The sequence below is a fragment of the Lacerta agilis genome, chromosome 3, assembly GCF_009819535.1.
Source record: "Lacerta agilis isolate rLacAgi1 chromosome 3, rLacAgi1.pri, whole genome shotgun sequence".
Classification (NCBI taxonomy): domain Eukaryota; kingdom Metazoa; phylum Chordata; class Lepidosauria; order Squamata; family Lacertidae; genus Lacerta; species Lacerta agilis.
This window is the reverse complement of record NC_046314.1, coordinates 116,253,045-116,276,023: the sequence shown is the minus strand read 5'-3', so window position 1 is coordinate 116,276,023 and position 22,979 is coordinate 116,253,045. Positions and strand designations below refer to the sequence as shown.

The window sequence follows — 22,979 nt, the reverse complement described above, 5'->3', positions numbered from 1 at the left end:
TCCAGTCTAAGCATGCCCAACTCCTTCAACTGTTCCTCATAAGGCTTAGTTTCCAGAACCTTACAGCTAGGTAGGCGTGTTGGTCTGCCATAGTCAAAACAAAATAAAAATAATAATAAAAATTCCTTCCAGTAGCACCTTAGAGACCAACTAAGTTTGTTCTTGGTATGAGCTTTCCTGTGCATGCACACTTCTTCAGATACACAGTGTGCATGCACACGAAAGCTCATACCAAGAACAAACTTAGTTGGTTTCTAAGGTCCTGCTGGAAGGAATTTTTTATATTTTTATATTTTGTTTTTCCAGAACCTTGATCATCTTGGTTGCCCTCCTCTGTACGTCTTCCAGCTTGTCGACAGCCTTCCCATATTGTAGTACCCAGAACTGGACACAGTATTCCATACCATAAGTCTTAGGAACATCCGTGAACTGATTTGCAACCCCCCCCCCACCCTCCAAAAAAATCCCTTCCTTGATTCAACATGATATAATCCATACTGGCATAGATCTCCTGTTGTTTGTCTGTCCCAAATGCATAAGCTTTTCTTCTGCGGTAATTACATCGTAAGAGCAAAGGATGCCATGGCCAAATTAGATGCAACAGGTTTATGTTCATTCAGGGTTACGGTTGACCCCGACATCCTTTGTGCTGTTGCATCAATACTGCTCCTATGTCCCAAACATACATTTTTTCATAAATATTTATTGAGCTTGAGATTAATGGTTTCTTTTTTAAAATTTTATTTTATTTTATTTGCTCAACACATAACAACAAAAAAGGAAGAAGACAAATTACACCATAATAAGAATACAATCAGTCGTGCCATACATAAAGAATTAGTATAAATTTCATAATCCACAAGCTGTAATTGTCTCTTCCTTTTAAGTCCGACTTCCCATGTACTCCATAAATCGAATTACCATTCTTAGCCGCCAACACATGTTATTGCTATCATCTCAAATCACTTCAGGGTATGTTATACCATATAACTAGTAAACGATATTGCTGGCATTATCCAAATGCCGCTACTGATTTTAAGTCAGTATTATTAATTTTCAAATATATTTTAAATGCTTCCCATTTTGAAATAAATCCTTTCCTTGGTTTGTTCTTTAATTTCCGAACAATTAGAGATTAATGGTTTCAAACACTATAATATTGAGAATGATTTCTTGGAGGCGGAGCGGTAAGCCAATTTGCCTACGAAATCGCCTTATCCCATAAATGCCAACTTGACCACTTTGATGGGCAGAACTGGCACTGTTTACAGGTGCCACAGAAATACCCATTCCACATTTGTGAAGACTCAATCTTCTAGTTTAGCGGCAGCTGCCCATCGGAACTCCCTGCCTATTGACATCAGGCAGCCACCTCCCCTGTTTTTTTCTTTTTGTGTGTTTTTGCACCTCTTAAAAAATCCTTAGAAACATTAAACTTTTGGGCAAGGTGTTGATTCCTGTGCTCACAAGTCGCTTAACCCCATCAGGATTCCCAGAAACTGACAGCTTCTCGGTCTCCTGAGTGCCAGAGGTTAATCTCCTGATCAATAGCTAAGATCTATGCCTGACCACCATCCATCTCCATGTAATTTCGCCTGCCAACGAAAGACGCTCAATCTGCCATGTTCTTCCCCTGGAAGTTATTATTATGATCTTTTAAATGACCCCCCCCCCGACTATGTCTTTAGCTTCTCCCGTTCAATCTGTAAGTTGCTTTGAGTCCCTATCAGGGTGAAGTTGGGGTATAAATGAATGAATGAATTTACTGAACATCTTAATAACAATTCAACCCAAATCATCGAATGGTTCAAGTATAATTCATGGAAAGGGGAGGCAGGCAGGGTTGGAGGGGGGCCCCTCTCTGCTGCAGCTGTGTCCATGCACGATGTGGCTAGCCTGATGGAGAGGGGCGGACACAACCCTCTGAATTTACAACCAACCCAGGCTTGAGAGGCTCCCTGCCAAGCTTTTCAGCCTGCAGGCCATCTGAGCTGAGTGCCTTGCTGTGAAATCCACCTGCGAAAAAACACAGAGAGGGACCCGCTCCTTGCCTGGAGCTACAGATTTCATTTGCTGCTGACGGAGGAAGCGCTGAGACGCCTTGCACTGTTTCCCTAGAATCGCAGGCTGCAAGATTCCTAGCCGAGCATCGCACAGGCCGGGCTCTGTTCCGCACATCCGATGTTTGGCGGCGAGTCTGAGCGACCTCAGCAAAGCCATGCTGTCCCTCCTCCTCATGAGGAGACCCTCCCTAGGTCCAGGGGCGTAGCAAGGGGGGCGGGGGGTGGGTGTCCGCCCTGTGTTCCATAATGGAGGGGGTGACAAATTATCAAGGAACATTTTTTTACAAAAACTTTTTGATTTTTTTTTGACATTTTGTTTTGAAAATGCCTGCTCTGAAGGTCTTACCTTACTATACTAGGGATTATATAGCTATATATGAAATTTCATGCATATCGGTTAATATCTATCAGTTCAGTGGAGCACTTACTGTTCCCAACCCTAACCCTGTGGAAAGCCATCTAATTAGACTTTAATTTGATTTTGAGATTTTTTTAGGAGGTAATTTAATTATTGTTTGATTTTATACCATTGTTATGTATCTGATGTTAGCCACCCTGAGCCCGACTTCGGCCGGGGAGGGTGGGATATAAATAAAAGTTTTATTATTATTATTACTTGTTATTATTCCTTTGTAAGAAAATATGAAATAACGGGAAACCATTTTTGCAGGGGGGAGGGGATCAATGGGGGGGTGTTTTTTTGACAAGAAACGACTTTCCCATGCCGGGGGGGGGCAAAAATATTTTTGCACCCAGGTACCAATTTACCTTGCTACGCCCCGGTTTCCACCCGGGGGGGTGACACTTGGCGTGCCCCGCAACGCCGAAGCCAAGCCCCGCCACTCAGTAAACCCCTGAGCAAGTTGCAGAACGAGGCAGCCTCGCCCCGCAGTCCGCTCACAAACCTGCTTGGTGGTCTGCAAGCAAGCCGCAGAGTGAGGCCGCTCTGTCCGGGGACTGCCCACCACCTCGCGCCCAGCCCCGGCCACCGGCCCACCCGCCGGCTTACACCCCGCAGCCTTGCAAGTTGCCGTGCGAGCAGCTGCCGTACGGAAGTGGTGCTGGGTGGCGGCTTGGGAGTCATGGGTGGTGGTGGTGGCACCGAGTGTCATCCCCTCCAAGCTGGAACCGGGGGCGTGCCGCTCTCAATGCCCCCACCCAGGGGCGCTCCTAGCCCCTTGGCTGCCCGGGGCGGGAAGCCAAGAGGCACCCCTGGGGGCGGGACATCGTGACATGTGCATGCGTCATGATGTCATGACGCACGTTCACAGCGCGACGCCACGCCCCCAGGAAAAAAGAAAGAAACATAGCAGGCACTTGAGTGCGCCTGCTTTGCTTCCCCCCCTTCCCTTTCGGCTTCTTTCAGCGCCGAAAGGGGAGAAAAAAGGGACCAGCTTTTTTCTCCCCTTTCGGTCGCTTCTTTCGGCGCGAGGGGCAGGCGAGTGAGGAGGGGGTGTCACGCTTGTCACTGGTATGACACCTCCTCGCTGGCCCACCCCTCGCGCCGAAGAAAAGCCGCTGGAAGGGGGGAAAGGCAGCATGCCACCATTTGGGGCCCGCCCGGCGGAGTGGGGTGGGGGCGGCCAAAGTGTCACCCCCCTCCCCTGGAACCTGGGGCGGCCCGTCCCCCCACCCCCTTGCTACGCCCCTGCCCCCACCTTCCTCCGCCACTGGGTGTGCCTGTCAACCCTGCAATTTCTATGCTTCTGTCTCCCACCCATTTCCCGGCTCTTCTCTCATTCTCTCCGGCTCAGCCAGGCCTGACTCTGCTCCATATCCTTCGTCCCCCACGAGACCCACCTATTTATAGGTCCTCTCGCTTGCTTCGCAGTTTCTCTGGGATTTGTTCACAGACGTCTGTGCGTCACAAGCAGGTCTGGGAATTGGGGACCGTCTCCCTGGGGTGCCTCCCCACTCACTCCTTGAGGGTGCCACATCCCTGCCGAGTTTTAAAAACCCACCCTGAGTGTGTTTTCTGCGAAGGCTGCGAGGGCCACGTGGGAGGGGTGCAGGGGCCGGAAGGCAGCATCTGGAGGCTACACCTGCCTTGGCACCACCTGCCATGGGTTGCTTCCCTTTACCTGTTGGGTCACTCTTTTGGGGGTCTGCCAGAGGGAAAATAATAGAATTTGTGGGATGCGAAACACATAGCAGTCAAGTACAACATGACAGTTGTACCACGGAGCCTAGGGCTTGCCGATCAGAAGGTCGGCGGTTCGAATCCCCGCAATGACGGGGTGAGCTCCCGTTGCTCGGTCCCAGCTCCTGCCCACCTAGCAGTTCGAGAGCATGTCAAAGTGCAAGTAGATAAATAGGTACCGCTCTGGCGGGAAGGTAAAGGGCGTTTCCGTGTGCTGCTCTGGTTCGCCAGAAGTGGCTTAGTCATGCTGGCCACTTGACCCAGAAGCTGTACACCGGTTCCCTCGGCCAGAAATGCCAGATGAGCGCTGCAACCCCAACTACATTCCTAGAGGGGACATGCAAGAGGATGCTTAATAATAATAATAATAATAATAATAATAATAATAATAATAATTTATTTGTACCCCGCCCATCTGGCTGGGTTTCCCCAGCCACTTGGGCAGCTTCCAACAGATATTAGGATACATTAAAATGTCACAGATTAAGAACTTCCCTGAGCAGGGGTGCCTTCGGATGTCTTCTGAATGTAAGGTAGTTTTTTATCTCTTTGACATGAGATGGGAGGGCGTTCCACAGGGCTTTGTACCAGCCAGTAGAAAACTTCCTCTTTCCTTCTGGGCTGGGACAAACTTCCTCTGCATGTGACTAGAGGTGGGCGTGGCCTTACCTGCCCAGGTAACAAAAGGGGCAAGGCAGGGAGCACACTTCCTCTTTCTCTCTTCTCCATCTTGCTGCAGTCACTTGGGGCTAACTCCCATACGGGGTATTTCCACTTGTATATATTTGGTAACCTAAGTCTGCCTTCAGGAATCCAATTGTGAACTGATAATACTGTGAGTAAACTGATTTTACTGACTTTAATTACCGGTAAGATTGCCGTGTCTATTCCTTTTAAGAGGGACAAAGGGGAATTACTAGGAATCCTATATTTAGAAGCTTAAACAAGCTTGCAGCAAGCTAACCGCTGTGCGTTTAAAGGGGAATGTTTTAAACTCTGCTGAAGCTATTATCAATCAATATATCCTCTCCTGCCACCCTGAACATTCCCACACCGGCAGGAATAACCTTCTAAGTCTCCGCCATTCCCAATGCAAATCGGAGGCCGCTCATAGCAATATTAAAACCAGAAACAGCAAACAGGATTCTCCGGCTGGAGGCGGACACATTTAATAACCGCCAAAGCCTACCGGCTTTGAGAAGAGGGTTGATTTCAATCCGGCGGTAGATGGTCTTAACATTTTAATAATGTTTCTCATCCCCTGGCATGTCGTAAAAGTTGCATTCAAAGAGGAGTCTCGCCGAAGAGGAGCAATAAACAGGGAATGCAGATTTATATGCATGCCCAAGATTAACACGAAGAGTCGGACACGACTGAACAACTGAACAACAACAACAAGATTAACAGCTTCTCTCTTTAGCGTGTCTGATGGGTTTGATTCATCAGCCGGCTGCCTTGATGGTACTTATCCGTCTCTCAGGGTCCCAAGCTTTGATGTATCTACAGCAAACGAGCCTGATCAAATTATTATTATTATTATTATTATTATTATTATTATTATTATTATTGTTATTGTTATTGTTATTATTATTATTATTTGAATTTATATACCACCCTACAGCCGGAGGTCTCAGGGCGTTTCACAGAATAAAATTGTTCAAGGATGAGATGCAATGCATAAAGGGGTCCTCTGTCTGTGTGAGATTCTTCTCCACTGCTTCTCTGAGGATGTCTCCCTACAGGGATTTATTGATTTACACTATTTCTTAATATATATTAAATATATATATATTAATATATATATTGAAAAATCTCTAAGAGGTATACAGAAAATGAAAGCAACAACAGACGACTTAAATCACAACGAACGCTACACGAGCGCACTGCTCTCGTTCAAAAATGTCACGTTATTCCATTGCTAATACATGAAAAGCAATATTAGGTCTTTTGGCCTGGGACACACCCTCCCCCTCAATCTATCTGGCCTATTGCAATTTCAGAAAAGGTAAAGTTCAGTCTGAGACAGATACAGGCTAAAGCAAAACCGCAAAGGTTTCCATGCAGTTGGGTAGGATATTATTCCATGAACCATGCATCAAAATACAGTATATACCTGTACATCTATTTGCTAGAAATAGATATATCTCTATGGATGCCAGAGACCACACAGACCTTTGACAATTGCCTCACTCTCTGTTTGTTATCTGCATATATGAGTCACAATCAGGCCAGATTAATACATTAACAAAAATAAAACGAGAGGACATTTATAAATATGTAACAATGCTCTTTTAAGGGCGTACCTACACCAGTGTTCCAGGGGATAAGCTTGATGATATGCTTTCTTGTATATTTCTGTGTGTGTGTGTGTATCTGTGTGTGTTTGTGTGTGTAAGAATTTGGGGTTTTAAGCTGTTTGCCAGACTCTTCTAACCCCTGGATGCAGCAAGTGTTAAAATATAAGAAAGTCTGGCTTCCTGATGAGATGATCGCTTGGGCGATGGGCCATTCAGGGGATTAAGGGGCTCGGCCCTCAGCAGACAAAGCCAGAGTTGAGTGTTTGACAGTGATGTGGACCAGAGAAAAAAAGAGCAAGTAGGAGGAGAGGGAGTCCGAACATGTTTGACTAAACTGAAAACTACGGAGAGACCTGGCCTGAATAGAGATATTGGAGTCTCATTACACATGCTAAAGCTATTTTTGGTCATCTGCAAACTATCCCTTGCTTTTTCCTGTAGGACTAATTGCAGTCGCTAACAGTCGTCAACAGGTGTACCATACCCATTGAGACAATCACCTGTCTCCTACTACCCTCCTGAGAAAAACCCCACCCCACCCTCCCACTATATATAAGGGTCTGGTGACTTCTGTTTCAGTGTATCTGAAGAAGTGTGCATGCACACGAAAGCTCATACCCAGAACAAACTTTGTTGTTGTTCAGTCGTTCAGTCGTGTCCGACTCTTCGTGACCCCATGGACCAGAGCACGCCAGGCACGACTATCCTTCACTGCCTCTCGCAGTTTGGCCAAACTCATGTTGGTAGCTTCGAGAACACTGTCCAACCATCTCATCCTCTGTCGTCCCCTTCTCCTTGTACCCTCCATCTTTCCCAACACCAGGGTCTTTTCCAGGGAGTCTTCTCTTCTCATGAGGTGGCCAAAGTACTGGAGCCTCAACTTCAGGATCTGTCCTTCCAGTGAGCACTCAGGGCCGATTTCCTTGAGAATGGATAGGTTTGATCTTCTTGCAGTCCATGGGACTCTCGAGAGTCTCCTCCAGCACCATAATTCAAAAGCATCAATTCTCCGGTGATCAGCCTTCTTTATGGTCCAGACTTAGTTGGTCTCTAAGGTGCTACTGGACATTTTATTTATTCATTTTGACTGTGTCAGACCAACATGGCTACCTACCTGAATGTTTGGCTTCTGTGGGAATCCAAGGCTGCGGCTATGGGAGAAACAGGGGTGTTAATGCCGTGAACCCCTCCATTGTAGGCTCAGGTTGTACATATGTGTAAATAAACAATATATGATAAAAGGAATCATGAATCTTGGGTAAGCCCCACTGGACCCCTGGAATCTCCCACCACTCAGAGATTGGGGGTGGTGTGCAACCCTCCCTCCCACCCACCTTCCTTCCTTCCTTCCTTCCTTCCTTCCTTCCTTCCTTCCTTCCATCTTTGAGTGTGGCAGTGCTTACACTGTGGAACTCCCTGCCTATTGACATGAAGCGGGTGCCTTCCCTGTTCTCTTTTTGGTGCCTACCAAAAACATTCTTGTTTAGACAAGTCTGCCCAGACATTTATGTTTTAATCTGTATTACGTTTGTTGTGTGTATGCATAGAGTGTTTGTTGTATTGTAAGACCATAATGGGCTCTTGAGCTCTTGAGTGGTGGATTCAGGAACACGAAGAGGCAAAACACCATGCAGGGTTCAACAGGATTTATTTTGAGTTGCATATGCAAAGCAAAAGGCACAATCCAAAAGTTGGACTGAGCACTGAGAGACTGGCGCGTATTCCTTATAAAGACAATACAGAAACCAAAAATAGAAACCGAAAATTGGCTCAAGGTTCACATGTTCCCTAGGAGGGTAACCTCCCTAGCCTTCCCAGCTCGCTCTCCCCAGTCTGGGAATGTGTACCTGGCGAGCTTTGAATATACTTGGCAGGCTTCCCAGAAATATAGCAACATCACCTAGCTTGTCAGCACACAGATCCGCTATTGTATGCTGAAAGCTGTATCTATCTATAGGACATGTGTCTGCCTAAACAATATCAAAGCATAACTTTAATTAACCGGCAATAATACTTGTTGCATTAGATAGGAAATACAAAAGCATAAATCAATAATACCCATGCAGGGGGATGAGTCTACCAACCAGGAAATACCCCACATCTTAATGGACTGAATATAATGTTAATACAGTTGGCAGGAGCCAACTCCAGCTGCATTCCTCCTGTCTGCTCAGAAAGCGCATGCATCCCGTCCAAGGCTGAGAGCCCCCCCTTGCTCACACAACTCAGAGCTGCCCCTCTCCCAAAGACCCATAGGAACAATACACAAATATAAATCAATACATACCAATACATGTAAGGATACGCAACTCCAACAAGCCTGATGCCTCCAGTATGATCAATCAACAAGACCAGCTCTTAAGCCCATTAAAGGCTAACCACAATTAATATTAACGGCACATTCCTTAAAAGGGGCCCCTGTGATGTTTCTATGGTAACAGGCAAGGTGCTAGACACTTTCAAGACCTCATTGTCTTTAGCCCAGACAGTGTACCGTTATCTAAACCTTGAAGCTGCTGACTAGTTTTGGCTGATTTCCCAGAAATAGTTGAAGAAGCAACATTAGGCACATTCCTTTGTCTCTCTTAATATTACAGAAAAATACAGAAAATATATTAATGCACAAATGCTGTGAATGATACACAAATAAACAAGCTTAGAAAGCAATTAAGGCATTCATAATCAATATGGGATATTTAGCTATTTGAACTGTCCCCTTCAGTATGTATGCATGGAGCGGAACAGGTATTCTGTGGTGCCTGGAGCAGTGCCAGTTCCCCCAGTCGAAGTGGCTCAGTGGCTGTATATGGAGCAGGGCAAACTGATGCTAGGAGGTCCTCTTGGCCCAACTATCAACACGTTCTTCTGGGTTCTGTGCTGTTCTGCAAAAGCTAAATGTCTGTTTTCCTCCTTGGCTCCTGCAGGCCTCTCCTTCTACACCCGAGTGCTCGAGAACTGCGAGGATGAAGCTCCGTTCGATGAGGTAAGGAAGGAGTTTTTGATCTGCAGCAAGGAATGCTTGGGAACACCCCTGCCTTGGACTAAGGTTCCCACAATGGGTGGCTCAGCTTTCTAGAGGGCAATGGGGGGCGCTAAGAGGCAAGGGGGTGGGAGGAAGTGTGAATGACTTTGAAAAGCTGGTGTCGCTGCATCAAGTTAATCCATTTTGTGGAGCTAATTAAACCAGATAGTTCTGATTGGATAGGATCATCATCCTCATCATTATCATCATGCAATTAATTGTTACTGTTTTGGATTTTATGATGTGGTTCTCTTCCTTAGTGGGTTGTGCAAACAGCTATTCTGAGTAATGCTTTTAATAGGGTAGAAGGCACCAGGGTGAGTTTATGGAACCAAGCAGGTGGCAGCTCCGAAATGTTTGGGAGGGAACCACTGGACGAAGGGATGTTGGGCATGGTTTAAAGGGCTGGTTTTGAACACCCTAAACAGTTTGGAACTGGGATGGTGAAAGAACCACTCACTCCTGTCCGTCAAGTGAGATGGTTGTCTGACTCTTACCATCCAAAGCGAGGCTGGTGGCAAACAGGAGCAGGACGGGGCCTTTGGCGTGGTGGCACCAAGACTTTGGAATCATCTTGCCAGGGAACAACACTCAACCCTTATTTTGGTGGGACTTTAAAAACGTTCTGTTAGGTATGTCTTGGTGGGGATGAAGGCAAGAGGGACAAAGATCTCCAGGGAGTTGTTTTCTGCTTTGCAATTCTCCTTTTTATATATATATATAAAACACATCCATTTTATAGTGCAGGGGTGAGCAAACTTTTTCAGCAGGGGGCCGGTCCACTGTTCCTGAGACCTCGTGGGGGGCCGGACTATATTTTGGAAAAAAAATATGAACAAATTCCTATGCCCCACAAATAACCCAGAGATGCATTTTAAATAAAAGGACACATTCTACTCATGTAAAAACACCAGGCAGGCCCCACAAATAACCCAGAGATGCATTTTAAATAAAAGGACACATTCTACTCATGCAAAAACACCAGGCAGGCCCCACAAATAACCCAGAGATGCATTTGAAATAAAAGCACACATTCTGCTCATGTAAAAACACCAGGCAGGCCCCACAAATAACCCAGAGATGCATCTTAAATAAAAGGACATATTCTACTCATGTAAAAACACCAGGCAGGCCCCACAAATAACCCAGAGATGCATCTTAAATAAAAGGACACATTCTACTCATGTAAAAACACCAGGCAGGCCCCGCAAATAACCCAGAGATGCATTTTTTTTTTTAAAAAAAGGACACATTCTACTCATGTGAAAACACACTGATTCCCAGACCGTCCGCAGGCCAGATTTAGAAGGCGATTGGGCCGCATCCGGCCCCCGGGCCTTAGTTTGGGGACCCCTGTTATAGCGTGTGCAAATACCAGTGCTTTTTCTTTTCTGGAATGGATCGTTTGACTTGCACGATCCACTTAGTTGTGGGAAGGCTAGAGTGTACAATTTTAAAAACAATGTCAAGTTATACAGTGGCTGCCTTTCCCCTTGGCACAGATTTCACAGAATCATAGAATGGGAAGGAATCCAAAGGGTCATCTAGGAAGAAGTAAGGACACCCCTGAATTGAACTAGATGACCGCCCTGGTCCCTTCCAACCCTATAATTCTATTATTCTATGCCGATACACCTGGCAGGTTATCACAGGTAATGTGCTCAGGACAGTCCCTGCAAAAATATTCCCATTTCCCAGAAAGTTCAGTCCTATCCCTGCACCCTTGGTTTATGTGTGGAAGGGAGAAAGTATGAAATACCAGGAAGCAATGCAACACTTTTCAGGCAGGATGATTGCCCAGATGTTCTGTGGACCAGTATATCTGTGTGCATCCCTCGGATGTAGAAATGATGTGTCAGATCTTAAAAACCTCCCTTTTTACAGGTTTTGAAAGCTCGAGAGGAAAATGCACTGAATATTCGAACCAGCTGCTGTTTTCTAAAGAGGCAACACAGCCACAGCAGCTGGGTAGAAAAGTTTACAGAAAGAGGTTTCTAAAATGATGCCTGGCGTGGAGAAAGGGGATAGAGGAAAGCTTTTGTCTTTCTCTCCTAACACTAGAACTCGTGGGCATCTTGTGATGCGAAATGTTTGAAGATCCTGAGCAGAGAGAAGAAAGGAATTTTCCATGCAGCACCTAGTTAAACTGTGGAACTCCCTCCCACAGGAGGCAGTGATGGCCCCCCAACTTGGAAGGCTTTAAATTGTGGGATGTAAAACGCAGGAGCAGTCAAACACAGCATTGCTAGAGTGGACACAAAAGGCATCTTAGTCCACCAGCCGGAACTTCCTGTTTGTTCTGGGCTGGGATGGACTTCCTCTGTGTAACTGGAGATGGGTGTGGTCTCACCTGGGCAGGTTAACACAAAACCACAGGGGCCAGACTCCATCTTCCTCTCTTTTGGACCATGCTCTCAAAGAAGCTGCATTGCTAAGAAGCTCTCTTGGCTTCCAGGAGCTGTTTTCCCTTATGGAACAGTCTCCTGATTAAATGTAACTTTTACTAAGTTTAAGTCTGCCTTCTGGGATCCTTTTGTGAACAGAATGATCTATGTAAGTAAACTCTTTTTATGCTTTTATAGAAGACTGTGTAGTGTCTTATTTTGAGAGGGATTAAAAGGGGGAAATGCCAGGACATTTATTACAGAGGTTTTAACGAACCTGAGCAAGCTTTCCGCTGTGTGTGTTTAAAAAGGGGAATGAGAACTCTGCTAATTTCTGGGACTTGTAAACACAAGTTGGAATAGGATATCTTAAACAATATATCCTCTCCTGCACCCCAAAACATTCCCACATAAATGAAGATTACATCAGTTTGTGGAGGAGGAGAGGGGCATCGATGGCTCCTAGCCAGGCTGGCTTTGCTCTGGCCCCACAGTCGGAGGCAGCAATGATTCTGATTCACATTTGCTGGAAACCGCAGGAGGGGAGAGGGCTCTGGTGCTCAGGTCATAGAATCCTAGAATCATTTGTAGAGTTGGAAGGGACCCTCAAGGGTCATCTAGTCCAACCCCCTGCAATGCAGGAATCTCAGGCAAAGCATTCATGGCAGCCTTTCCTAAGGGGTTTCCCATTAGGGCATCTGGTTGGCCACGGTGAGAACAGGATGCTGGACTAGGTGGTCTGCTGGCCTGATCCTGCAGGCTCTTCTTACCATCTCGAATAGCTAGGGAATTGTACTCCTGCCCTTTTTCATGCCACATCTGGGTGGGCTGGTTGGGGTCCTGTGGAGGGGATGAGTGATGGGCACTCTGCACATGCTCCAAGGAAACTTCTTTTTTAAAACAAACAAACAAACAAACAAACAAACATTCCTTCACACACACACACACACCCTGGTTGGAGTGAGCCTTCCTTTGGCAACAGCTAACTCAAAACAGGCTCCCATCCCTGACCATGACGTGCCTGTGAGATGGTGGCTAATTGCTCTGTTTTTGCTCCCAAAGTTTCTCTGCCGAATTTTGCGTCTGCAAAGCTGATTCTGCTCCTCTCGTTACATAAACCTCCGGTGCTGCAAACCTTACATAACGGCCTCCCTCAAAGCACCGCTTGCCAAGTTCTTAAAAACACTCAGGTTGCAGGAGACGGGTCCCCCTGGTTCTCCCTTCTCCCACCTCTTCTCTCTCTCTCTCTCTCTCTCTCTCTCTCTCTCTCTCTCTCCTCCCTCCTGCCACTTTGCAGCAGACCCGAGATCTGCTGCAAAAAGCTTCTTTCCGCTTGCAACCTTCATAACCGGTCGGCTGAATGCCGAGGTGTCAATGTTGGAGGGGGCGAGGGGGCTGCTCCTTGCCTCAGTGTCACTTTGCCTGCTGAGATTTGGAACTGGCAACGAGGGGGGCAGAAACCCATTCCCTTATTTGCACTCCCCGAACCAACGTGTGCAAACCAGAGTTCAACAGCTGCCCTTTGAAAATTTGTGCTTTCCTGAATTTTCTGCAACACAGTTTCCCCGAGCAAAGCAGGTATCCCCTTAAAGTGCATTTTAGGGGAGAACGTGAGCAAGAAATGTTTGTGTTGGTGAAAGCAATGCACAAAAATGCACTATGTTAGGGGAAATCTCATTGCAAAAAGGCATATATTTTCAACAACAAAAAAGTATTTGCGAAGTGAAATGCACACACAAATATGTGCGGATTTTGATGAGGACTTCTTAAAAAAAATCACAGACTGATGCGGAAATGACTGGAAAAATAAGAAACTGAAATTGATAGAGTCTTCCATCACTGCTTGCAGTTCTCAGGGTGAGTCCTCCCTGATTCATTTTTACAAGTTTGACTAAGGCTCCGTGTAGAATTAAGAAAATTTCAGCTGGGTTCTTGCTGGGGAAAACCCCACCAGGAAGTTTGAACTGCCCACAGGTCATTTTCTTTGTTTCGAGTGAGGCTTGCAGAGAATCCCTTACAGAGGCGTAGGAAGGTCAGGTGGTACCCAGTGCAGAAAATTTCTCGTCACCCCCCCATTGATTCCCCCCCCCCCCCCGCAAAAATGGTTTTACGTTATTTCATATTTTATTACAAAGGAATGATAACAAGTAATAATAATAAAAAACTTTTATTTATATCCCGCCCTCCCTGGCCGAAGTCGGGCTCAGGGTGGCTAACATCAGATACATAACATTGGTATAAAATCAAACAATAATTAAATTACCTCCTAAAAACACCTCAAAAACAAATGAAAGTCTAATTTGATGGCTTTCCACAGGGTTAGGGTTGGGAACAGTAAGTGCTCCACTGAACTGAAATTTCATCCTTCACGACATAGGAAAACAGCCAAGTAAACAGCTATTTTGGTGGAGGAGGGTCAAGATATTAACCGCTATGCATGAAATTTCATATACAGCTATATAATCCCTAGTACAGTGGTGCCCCGCTAGACGAATGCCTCGCTAGACGAAAAACTCGCTAGACAAAGGCATTCGTCTAGCGGAAGGCTGCCCCGCAAGACGAATTCGTCAATGGGGCTGCCTCGCAAGATGAAATTTTTTTTTCGTCTAGTGAAAACCGTGGTTTACATTGCCGCTTCGCTAGACGAAAAAACCACTAGACGAAAAAACTCGTAGAACGAATTATTTTCGTCTAGCGGGGCACCACTGTATAGTAAGATAAGACCTTGGAGCAGGCATTTTTTTAGTAGGGCAGTAATTGTTCCTTGATAATTTGTCACCCCCTCCATTATGGAACATGGGGCGGACTGCCCCCTACGTCCCCCCTTGCTACGCCCCTGATCCCTTACAACCCAGATGAAAGCAGAAAGACACATGACCTTATCATTTATCAGAGCTGAGCCAGAGCGTTGCCTTTGTTCCAAACCCCAATCTTAATTGGACTTTTGTAACGATGTGTTTGATCACTTTCACATTCCTGTTTATCTTGCATGCTCATCTTAATTGGCACCAGCGCCCTAAGGGGTCCTTCTGTTAGGCCAGAAAGGGTAACATTTGCAGAAGAATGACATGGTCACATCCCAGCCTCCCCAAGCTCTCTATCCTCCTGTTCCCAATAGAGTTACTCAAAGGAAACAGAACCCCCCACCCCACCCCATTCCTGCTGCTTATCAAACAGCCTCCAAAAGTTCCCCAGGTTTCTCTGAAGCCTCCTTTGGTAGATTGATGTTAGGGTGTTAAGGATGATCTGAGACCACACAGAGTTCATGCAAGGAGTTTTCTAAAATGGAGTTACAGCTACAGAAAACCAGGATATTCTCCTCTGGAGCAAAATTGACAAAGTAACATAGATAAAAGCCTGTTTCAAAATGTGGTCAGGTGAAATGGCAAAAGCTATGCAACGCAATTTCATGTATGCAGAGGGAGGGTCCGATCTTACCAAGCAGAGTGATCCCCCTTCCAAACTAGAATGCCTTGGAGAGGCTGTCGGGAAAGTTTTGACAGGCTTCTGGGTTTGCTCAAACGCCAATAAGAGCCTCCTGAAAGTCAATTCTGGGTTGCCCGGCAACCAGCAGGCCGCCAAAGCCCAGATGGATGAGCAGATGAACAGAAGCAGCTGCCTTGCATTCATTCAGGAGGCCAATTTAAGTCTCCTCTCCCTCCTTCTGGAAAAGCAAAAAGTAGCCAAGCCTGCAATGAGAGGATTTCAGGGGGGGGGGGTATTCCTGCTGGGAAGGGGGTTGGACTAGATGACCCTTGGGTACCCTTCCAACCCTACGATTCTATGACTCTAGTACAGCCCACCACATCAAAGGCAAGGAGACGCGTCCTTGACACTTCCCTCCACCCAATGGGTTGCAACCTGGCCACTTTTGGACAACCTTCTCCACTATGTTAAGAATGAGGAACCTGAAGGCCATGGCTCAAGGGTGGCCAGAAATAAGACTGTCTGCCATTTGCTGTTGCTTCCCCTTGTCCCCTGGCATCCAAAACGTTCAACCAGATTGTAGAAACCTGGGAAGAAAGAGCACCAATCCTCACATCAAACTAAGAATAGAAGAAGAGCTTGCTGGATCAAGCCAGTGGACCATCTTCTCCAACATCCTGTTCTTGTGGGATGTAATCCACTGGGAGCAGTCAAGTACAACATTCCTTGTTTTCCTAGAGTGGACATGCAAGGGGATGTTTGGTCCAGCCAGTTGAAACTTCCTGTTCCCCCTGGGCTCGAGCACTCTTCCTTTGCATGTGACTAGAGGTGGGCGTGACCTTACCTGTCCAGGTAACAAAAGGACGAGTCGCGCAGCACCCTTCCCTCTTTTTCACTTCCTTCTTCGTTTGACCAGCTTTTGGCTAGGACTGCTCTGCTAGCTCTCAGCTAGCAGAAGCACTGGGATTATTCCCCCATATGGGGTAGATCCACATGTACATATTTGTAACTAAGTCTGCCTTCAGGAATCCAACTGTGAACTGATGTGAGTAAACATCTTTTATTGACTTTGAATAAGATTGTGGCATCTTTATTCTTTTAAGAGGGATTCAAGGGAGCTTACCAGGAACGTTCAATTCAATCTGAGACAGACTGAATTGTATAATAGTGAGAGGCTCACACGAGCCTGCAACCAGCTATGTGCTGTGCATGTAATAAAGGGGAATGTAAACTCTGCTAAGTAAAGGAACTTGCTAGCGCAAGTTAGGAAGGATATTAATAAACAATATATCCTCTCCTGCTACCCTGAAAATTCCCACAGTTCTCAAAGTGGCCAACCAGGTGCCTACTATGGGAAACCCGCAAGCAGGACCCGAGCCCTCTGCCTTCCTGCAGTTTCCAGCAACTGGCATTCAGAAGCATTGCTGCCTCCGGCTGTGGAGTCGGAACACAGCCATCCCGACAAGGAGACATCAATAGTCATCTATAGAATGTGTCTCATCCTCTTTTAAATGCATCCAAATTAATGGTAACTGCTTCAGCTTCTCCTTGCCAGGTCTTAAGGCACCAGAAAATGTTCAGATTGTCCTCTGCAAATCAGCCTCATTTGCTTGGGGAGAAATTTCAGTTTTGGGAAGCTCACACCGCTGCTTTCTCCAGGCCAAAATGTTTTTTGCCCTGCACCTCGCCCCAAAACACTTTGACTCCTGCCTCTGAACGCGACAGCAAAACGTGAGCCACACGGAGTCTGCTTTATTAACACGGTGCTAATGGAGCACGTTTCTCCCCAGGAAGAGGATCCTAATGGCTGTTTTTAATTGGCTGCAATAAAAAATAATAATTTCCCCAGGGACCTTGTTTATTTTGAAAAGGCAGGCTGTTTCTGCAACCCTCATTGCATGAAATTGGTGGGTCTTTCTCGTCCTCCCAAGTAAAGGTGCTTTGGGTTGTGTTTTTCAGCTGCTAGGCTTCACCGTTTGGGCGTCCTTAGTATTCCTTAGCTTCTGCTCAGGCTGGCAATTGCAAGGTAAGAACATAAGAATCACCTGCTGGATCAGGCCAGCAGCCCTCTTAGTCCAGCATCCTGTGGCCAACCAGATGCACATTATGGAAAACCCGCAAGCAGGATCCGAGCGCAAAAGCCTCTCTCCTCTCCTGCAGTTTCCAGCAACTGGCTTCCAATAGCCAGGGCTGACAATCCACGTTGAAAAGTCTGACCTGAACCATGAAGGAACAAACCCAACACAAAACGAAACACAATTCTGATTTCCAAAGAGTAAAACCTGCATCTCTCTTTTGGGAGGCAGGAGTGGTTTCCACGGGAGATGCCAACTGCTTTTCTGCCTTGTGCTTTGGCTTGGACAGGAGGGCACCTTGCCAACCTACTGTGCCAGCCACAACACCAGAGACTTGGGGGCCTTTGCAGCAGAATAATAAGAGTAAACTGGTGGGTGGGAGCTCGCTCCAAAGTCTGTCCCATCCTTAGAGGCAGAAGGCAGGTGAAGACATATGCCAGCCCAACCCAACTGGTACCTTATCGTAAGAGCATAAAGAGAGACGTCTGGATCAGGCCAATGGCTCAGCTAGTCCAGCAGAAGGCAGGCAAAGACATATGCCAGCCCAACCCAACTGGTACCTTATCGTAAGAGCATAAAGAGAGACGTCTGGATCAGGCCAATGGCTCAGCTAGTCCAGCAGAAGGCAGGCAAAGACATATGCCAGCTCAACCCAACTGGTACCTTATCGTAAGAGCATAAAGAGAGACGTCTGGATCAGGCCAATGGCTCAGCTAGTCCAGCAGAAGGCAGGCAAAGACATATGCCAGCCCAACCCAACTGGTACCTTATCGTAAGAGCATAAAGAGAGACGTCTGGATCAGGCCAATGGCTCAGCTAGTCCAGCAGAAGGCAGGCAAAGACATATGCCAGCCCAACCCAACTGGTACCTTATCGTAAGAGCATAAAGAGAGACGTCTGGATCAGGCCAATGGCTCAGCTAGTCCAGCAGAAGGCAGGCAAAGACATATGCCAGCCTAACCCAACTGGTACCTTATCGTAAGAGCATAAAGAGAGACGTCTGGATCAGGCCAATGGCTCAGCTAGTCCAGCAGAAGGCAGGCAAAGACATATGCCAGCTCAACCCAACTGGTACCTTATCGTAAGAGCATAAAGAGAGACGTCTGGATCAGGCCAATGGCTTAGCTAGTCCAGCATCCTGTTCTCACAGTGGCCAAGCAGATGCCCCAGTCGGGGAACGTGCAAGCAGGATTGGAGCAGAAGAGTCCTCTCCCCTCCTGCAGAGCATTGCTACCTCCAACTATGGAAGCAGAGTGTGGTCACCGATAGCCCTCTCCTCCTCAATGAATTTGTCCAATCCTCTTTTGAAGCCTTCCATCCCTGCCTCCTGTGGCAGGGAGTTCCATAGTTTAACTACATGCTATGTGAAGAAGGATTTTTGTCCTGAATCTTCTACCATTCAGCTTCATTGGATGTCCATGAGTTCTAATGTTATGGTGGGTTTCTAAGCATAGGTTGGGTCTTGGGTGCTTTAGTTGAGATTCCTGCATTGCAGGGGGTTGGGCTAGATGAGCCTGTGGGATGTAAAACACAGGAGCAGTCAAACACAACATCGCTAGAGTGGACATGAAGGGGGTCTCAGTCCGCCTGCCGGAACTTCCTGTTTCTCCTGGGCTGGGATGGGCTTCCTCTGTGTAACTGGAGATGGGTGTGGCCTCACCTGTGCAGGTGAAGACAAAAGCACCGAGCTGGCCACCATCTTTCTCTCTTTCCGACCGTCTTTAACCAAAGCAACATGTGCTTAGGCAAGCTGCTCTCTTGGCTTCCAGCCAAGAGAGGAGAAGGGGCTATCTCTCTTAAGGAATAGTCTCCTAATGATGTATATACTATTTTCTAAGCTAAAAGTCTGCCTTCTGGGATTTGATTGTGAACAGATGATATCTTGTAAGTAAACTCATTATATGCTTTTATAGAACACTGCATCGTGTCTTATTTTAAGAGGGATTAAAGCGGGAAATACCAGGACAGTATTATTATAGAGACTCTAGCGAACCTGAGCAAGCTATCAGCTGTGTGTGTTTAAAAGGGGAATGAAAACTCTGCTAAGTTCCGGGTCTTGTTAACACAAGTTGGAATAGGATATAATAAACAATATATCCTCTCCTGCATCCCTAAACATTCCCACAGAGCCTCTGGACCCCTTCAATCTCTACAGTGCTCTCATTCTATGACTCCGCCAACCTGCACTTGTTCCATTATCTCTGTCCAGGGCTTCAGATTCTGGCCCCATCCGATCAGAGAAGTGTTATGCTGAAGGATGGCCGGCCAACATTCCTGTCCTTTCCGAAATGGATGGATGTTTCCCAGCCAGCAATGTAGCTGTTTCACAAGTAGTAGGCTCCGCACAGCATTGCATCATCCTAATAATTCATGAAGAACTCATAAATGGCTTTGGAAAAGATGTAATTACCTCTGAAAGCTGCCACGGTCTCTTGGGATAACTGGAGTGGAGTTTCTGCCACCCCTGAAGTCAAATCTCCTCCTCCTTAGCTTATAATCATAGAATCCTAGAATCCTAGAGTTGGAAGAGACCCCAAGGGCCATCCAGTCCAACCCCCTGCCAAGCAGGAAACACCACCAAAGCATTCCTGACAGATGGCTGTCAAGCCTCCGCTTAAAGACCTCCAAAGAAGGAGACTCCACCACACTCCTTGACAGCCAATTCCACTGCTGAACAGCTCTCACTGTCAGGAACTTCTTCCTAATGTTTAGGTGGAATCTTCTTTCTTGTAGTTTGAATCCATTGCCCCGTGTCCGCTTCTCTGGAGCAGCAGAAAACAACCTTTCTCCCTCCTCTATATGACATCCTTTTATATATTTGAACATGGCTATCATATCACCCCTTAACCTTCTCTTCTCCAGGCTAAACATACCCAGCTCCCTAAGCTGTTCCTCATAAGGCATCATTTCCAGGCCTTTGACCATTTTGGTTGCCCTCCTCTGGACACGTTCCAGCTTGTCAGTATCCTTCTTGAACTGTGGTGCCCAGAACTGGACACAGTATTCCAGGTGAGGTCTGACCAGAGCGGAATACAGTGGTACTATTACTTCCCTTGATCTAGATGCTATACTCCTATTGATGCAGCCCAGAATTGCATTGGATTTTTTTGATGAATGAGTTCTTCTGGCTGTGTCAGCTCCTGATGCCAGGTTGCCTGCTTTTGCAATGCCAGTTCCTGCATCGCCAGGGCTTGGACTAGATGAGCCTTGGGAGTTCCTTCCCAACTCTGCAATTCTCGGGTTCTAAGTAAGACCTGGCTCTTCCATGCCTCGTATACATGCATCAACATACATACTATGGGAATGACTACAAGAGGTGTGCCCGGTCAGACACTTTGACCACATGCTCTCACTTTTGCGTTGCCATCAAGAAGCACTTTCCCAAGTTCACCTGGTGAGCTTCGTGGCAAAGTGGGCTTTTGAACCCTGGTCTCCCTGAGATTCCAGTCTCCTCTGCATCATAGCGTCTCTCCTGCTTTCTGTTGCAAAATTGGGATGTTGCATCATTCTGTTCAACATTTAAGGCTATCATCATTTTATACATTCAATAATAACAACAACTTACAAACGCCATCTCCAACTCCTCGAAACATTCCATCAACGGTGCCTCCGAAAAATTTTACACATCACTTGGGAAGACAGGCAAACTAATATCAGTGCACTGGAAGAAGCAAAGATCACCAGAGTTGAAGCAATGATTCTTCAACATCAACTTCGTTGGACTGGTCATGTTGGTTATCGTCTTCCAAAACAACTACTCTTTTCCGAACTTAAAAATGGAAAGCGTAATGCTGGTGGTCAACAAAAGACGTTTAAAGACTCTCTCAAGGCAAATCTTAAGAAATGTACTTTAAACACTGACAACTGGGAAACACTGGCCTGTGAGCGCTCCAGTTGGAGAACAGCCTTTACCAAAGGTGTCACGGGCTTTGAAGACGCTCGAACTCAGGACGCGAGGGAGAAACATGCTAAGAGGAAGGCACGCTTGGCAAACCCTCACCGTGATCAACTCCTGCCCAGAAACCAATGTCCCCACTGTGGAAGGATGTGTGGATCCAGAATTGGCCTCCACAGTCACTTACGGACTCACTGTTAAAGCCGTGTTTATGGAAGACAATCTTCCTCGGCTACGAGGGATCGCCAAAGAAGAAGAAGAAGATACATTCAATCTGGCAAGAGTACTCGAGAAGGGAATGGCTTTTTAGTTTTATTTACTTACTTATTTCATTACCTTTACACACCACCTTTTCCTCCGAGAAGCTCAAGGTAACATACATGGGTCTCCTCCTCCTCCTCCCCATTTCACCCCACAACAACCCTGTGGGGTAGGCCCCCAAGTCACACCCAGTGAGCTTCATGGCCAAGTGGGGATTCAAACCCAGGTCTCCCGGGTCATAACTCAGCACTTTAACCATTACACTACACTGGCTCTTTTCATCTGAGTTGTGTTGCGAGGGACACACACACACATCCCCCATCCTCCCAGTACTGTAGTCTGGATCCTTTTCAGCCTTGATGTTCACACTCCAGGCAATGACAGATTCAACTTCTCTTCCTTGAGTGCAATTACAGGAAAGCTGCAAAAAGGGGTGGAGAGCACTGGATCTAAGCCAACCTCAGTTCCTAAAGTCTTGCTCCACTTTCCCCTTCACAACATACGACTTGCAAGCTCAGCAAACGCATTGAGAAGAGAGATTCGGCTCCTGCTGAGAGCAGAGGCTGGGAGGATGAACTAAATTCCCACGAGATGTTTGATCATTGAAGAGGACGGCACGTAATAAGCCTGCAATCTGACTGCAAGAAAACCTCACATAAAGAGGGTTTCTGAACACCAGTCTCTTAGCAACAAACCATTTAAAAGTTCCTGCTTATGTTTGTTTAAATTTCATGTCATCTTTTTTTTTTAAAAAAAAAAACCCTAAACATTTCCACAAACAAGAATTTATTTCCCCGCACCTTCATTCACTTCAGCACCATAATAGTATTGCCTCCTATACTATTTTACCAGCTAATTTGCTTTTCTGCCAATAATTCTGCTGTACGGATCTATAGTGCTGCTGCGTTTGGAAAAAGGTTCAGAAAAAAGTCAAGGGGGCGAAGCGACTCCCGTATGAAGGAAACGGGCAGCTTTTGGTACTTTGCAATTGAGAGAAAAGGCGAGTAGCAGACAACATGATAGAAATGTATAGAATTATGCCTGGCCTGGATACTCATGGACATCCTATGGAAGCCAAATGTTGGAAGATTCAGGACAGTGGAGAGTTAAACTATGGAACTCCCTCCCCCATGAAACAGTGACAGGTGCCAACCTAGATTGGGGGCACTGTTATAGAGTGGTTCCGCTCCTTCCTCCTGGGCTGTGTCCAGAAAGTGGTGGTGGGGGATGAATGTTCAGACCCCTGGGCTCTCACTTGTGGGGTGCCTCAGGGTTCCGTCCTCTCCCCCATGCTTTTTAATATCTATATGAAGCCGCTGGGAGAGACCATCAGGGGGTTTGGGCTGGGTGTTCATCAGTATGCGGATGATACCCAGCTCTACCTCTCTTCCAAATCAGAACCAGTGAAGGCGGTGA

The 22,979-nt window shown here is 46.5% G+C and overlaps 1 protein-coding gene across 1 annotated transcript in view; it reads left to right on the top strand.

The window, feature by feature from the left end:
* The window catches only part of OTOF (otoferlin), a 175,177-nt gene that overhangs the window by 6,344 nt on the left and 145,854 nt on the right, over positions 1 to 22,979 (top strand). Inside the window, exon 2 of the mRNA XM_033145224.1 lies at positions 9,425 to 9,483. Coding sequence (XP_033001115.1) covers positions 9,425 to 9,483 — 59 coding nt within the window. The remainder of the gene's footprint in view (positions 1 to 9,424; positions 9,484 to 22,979) is intronic.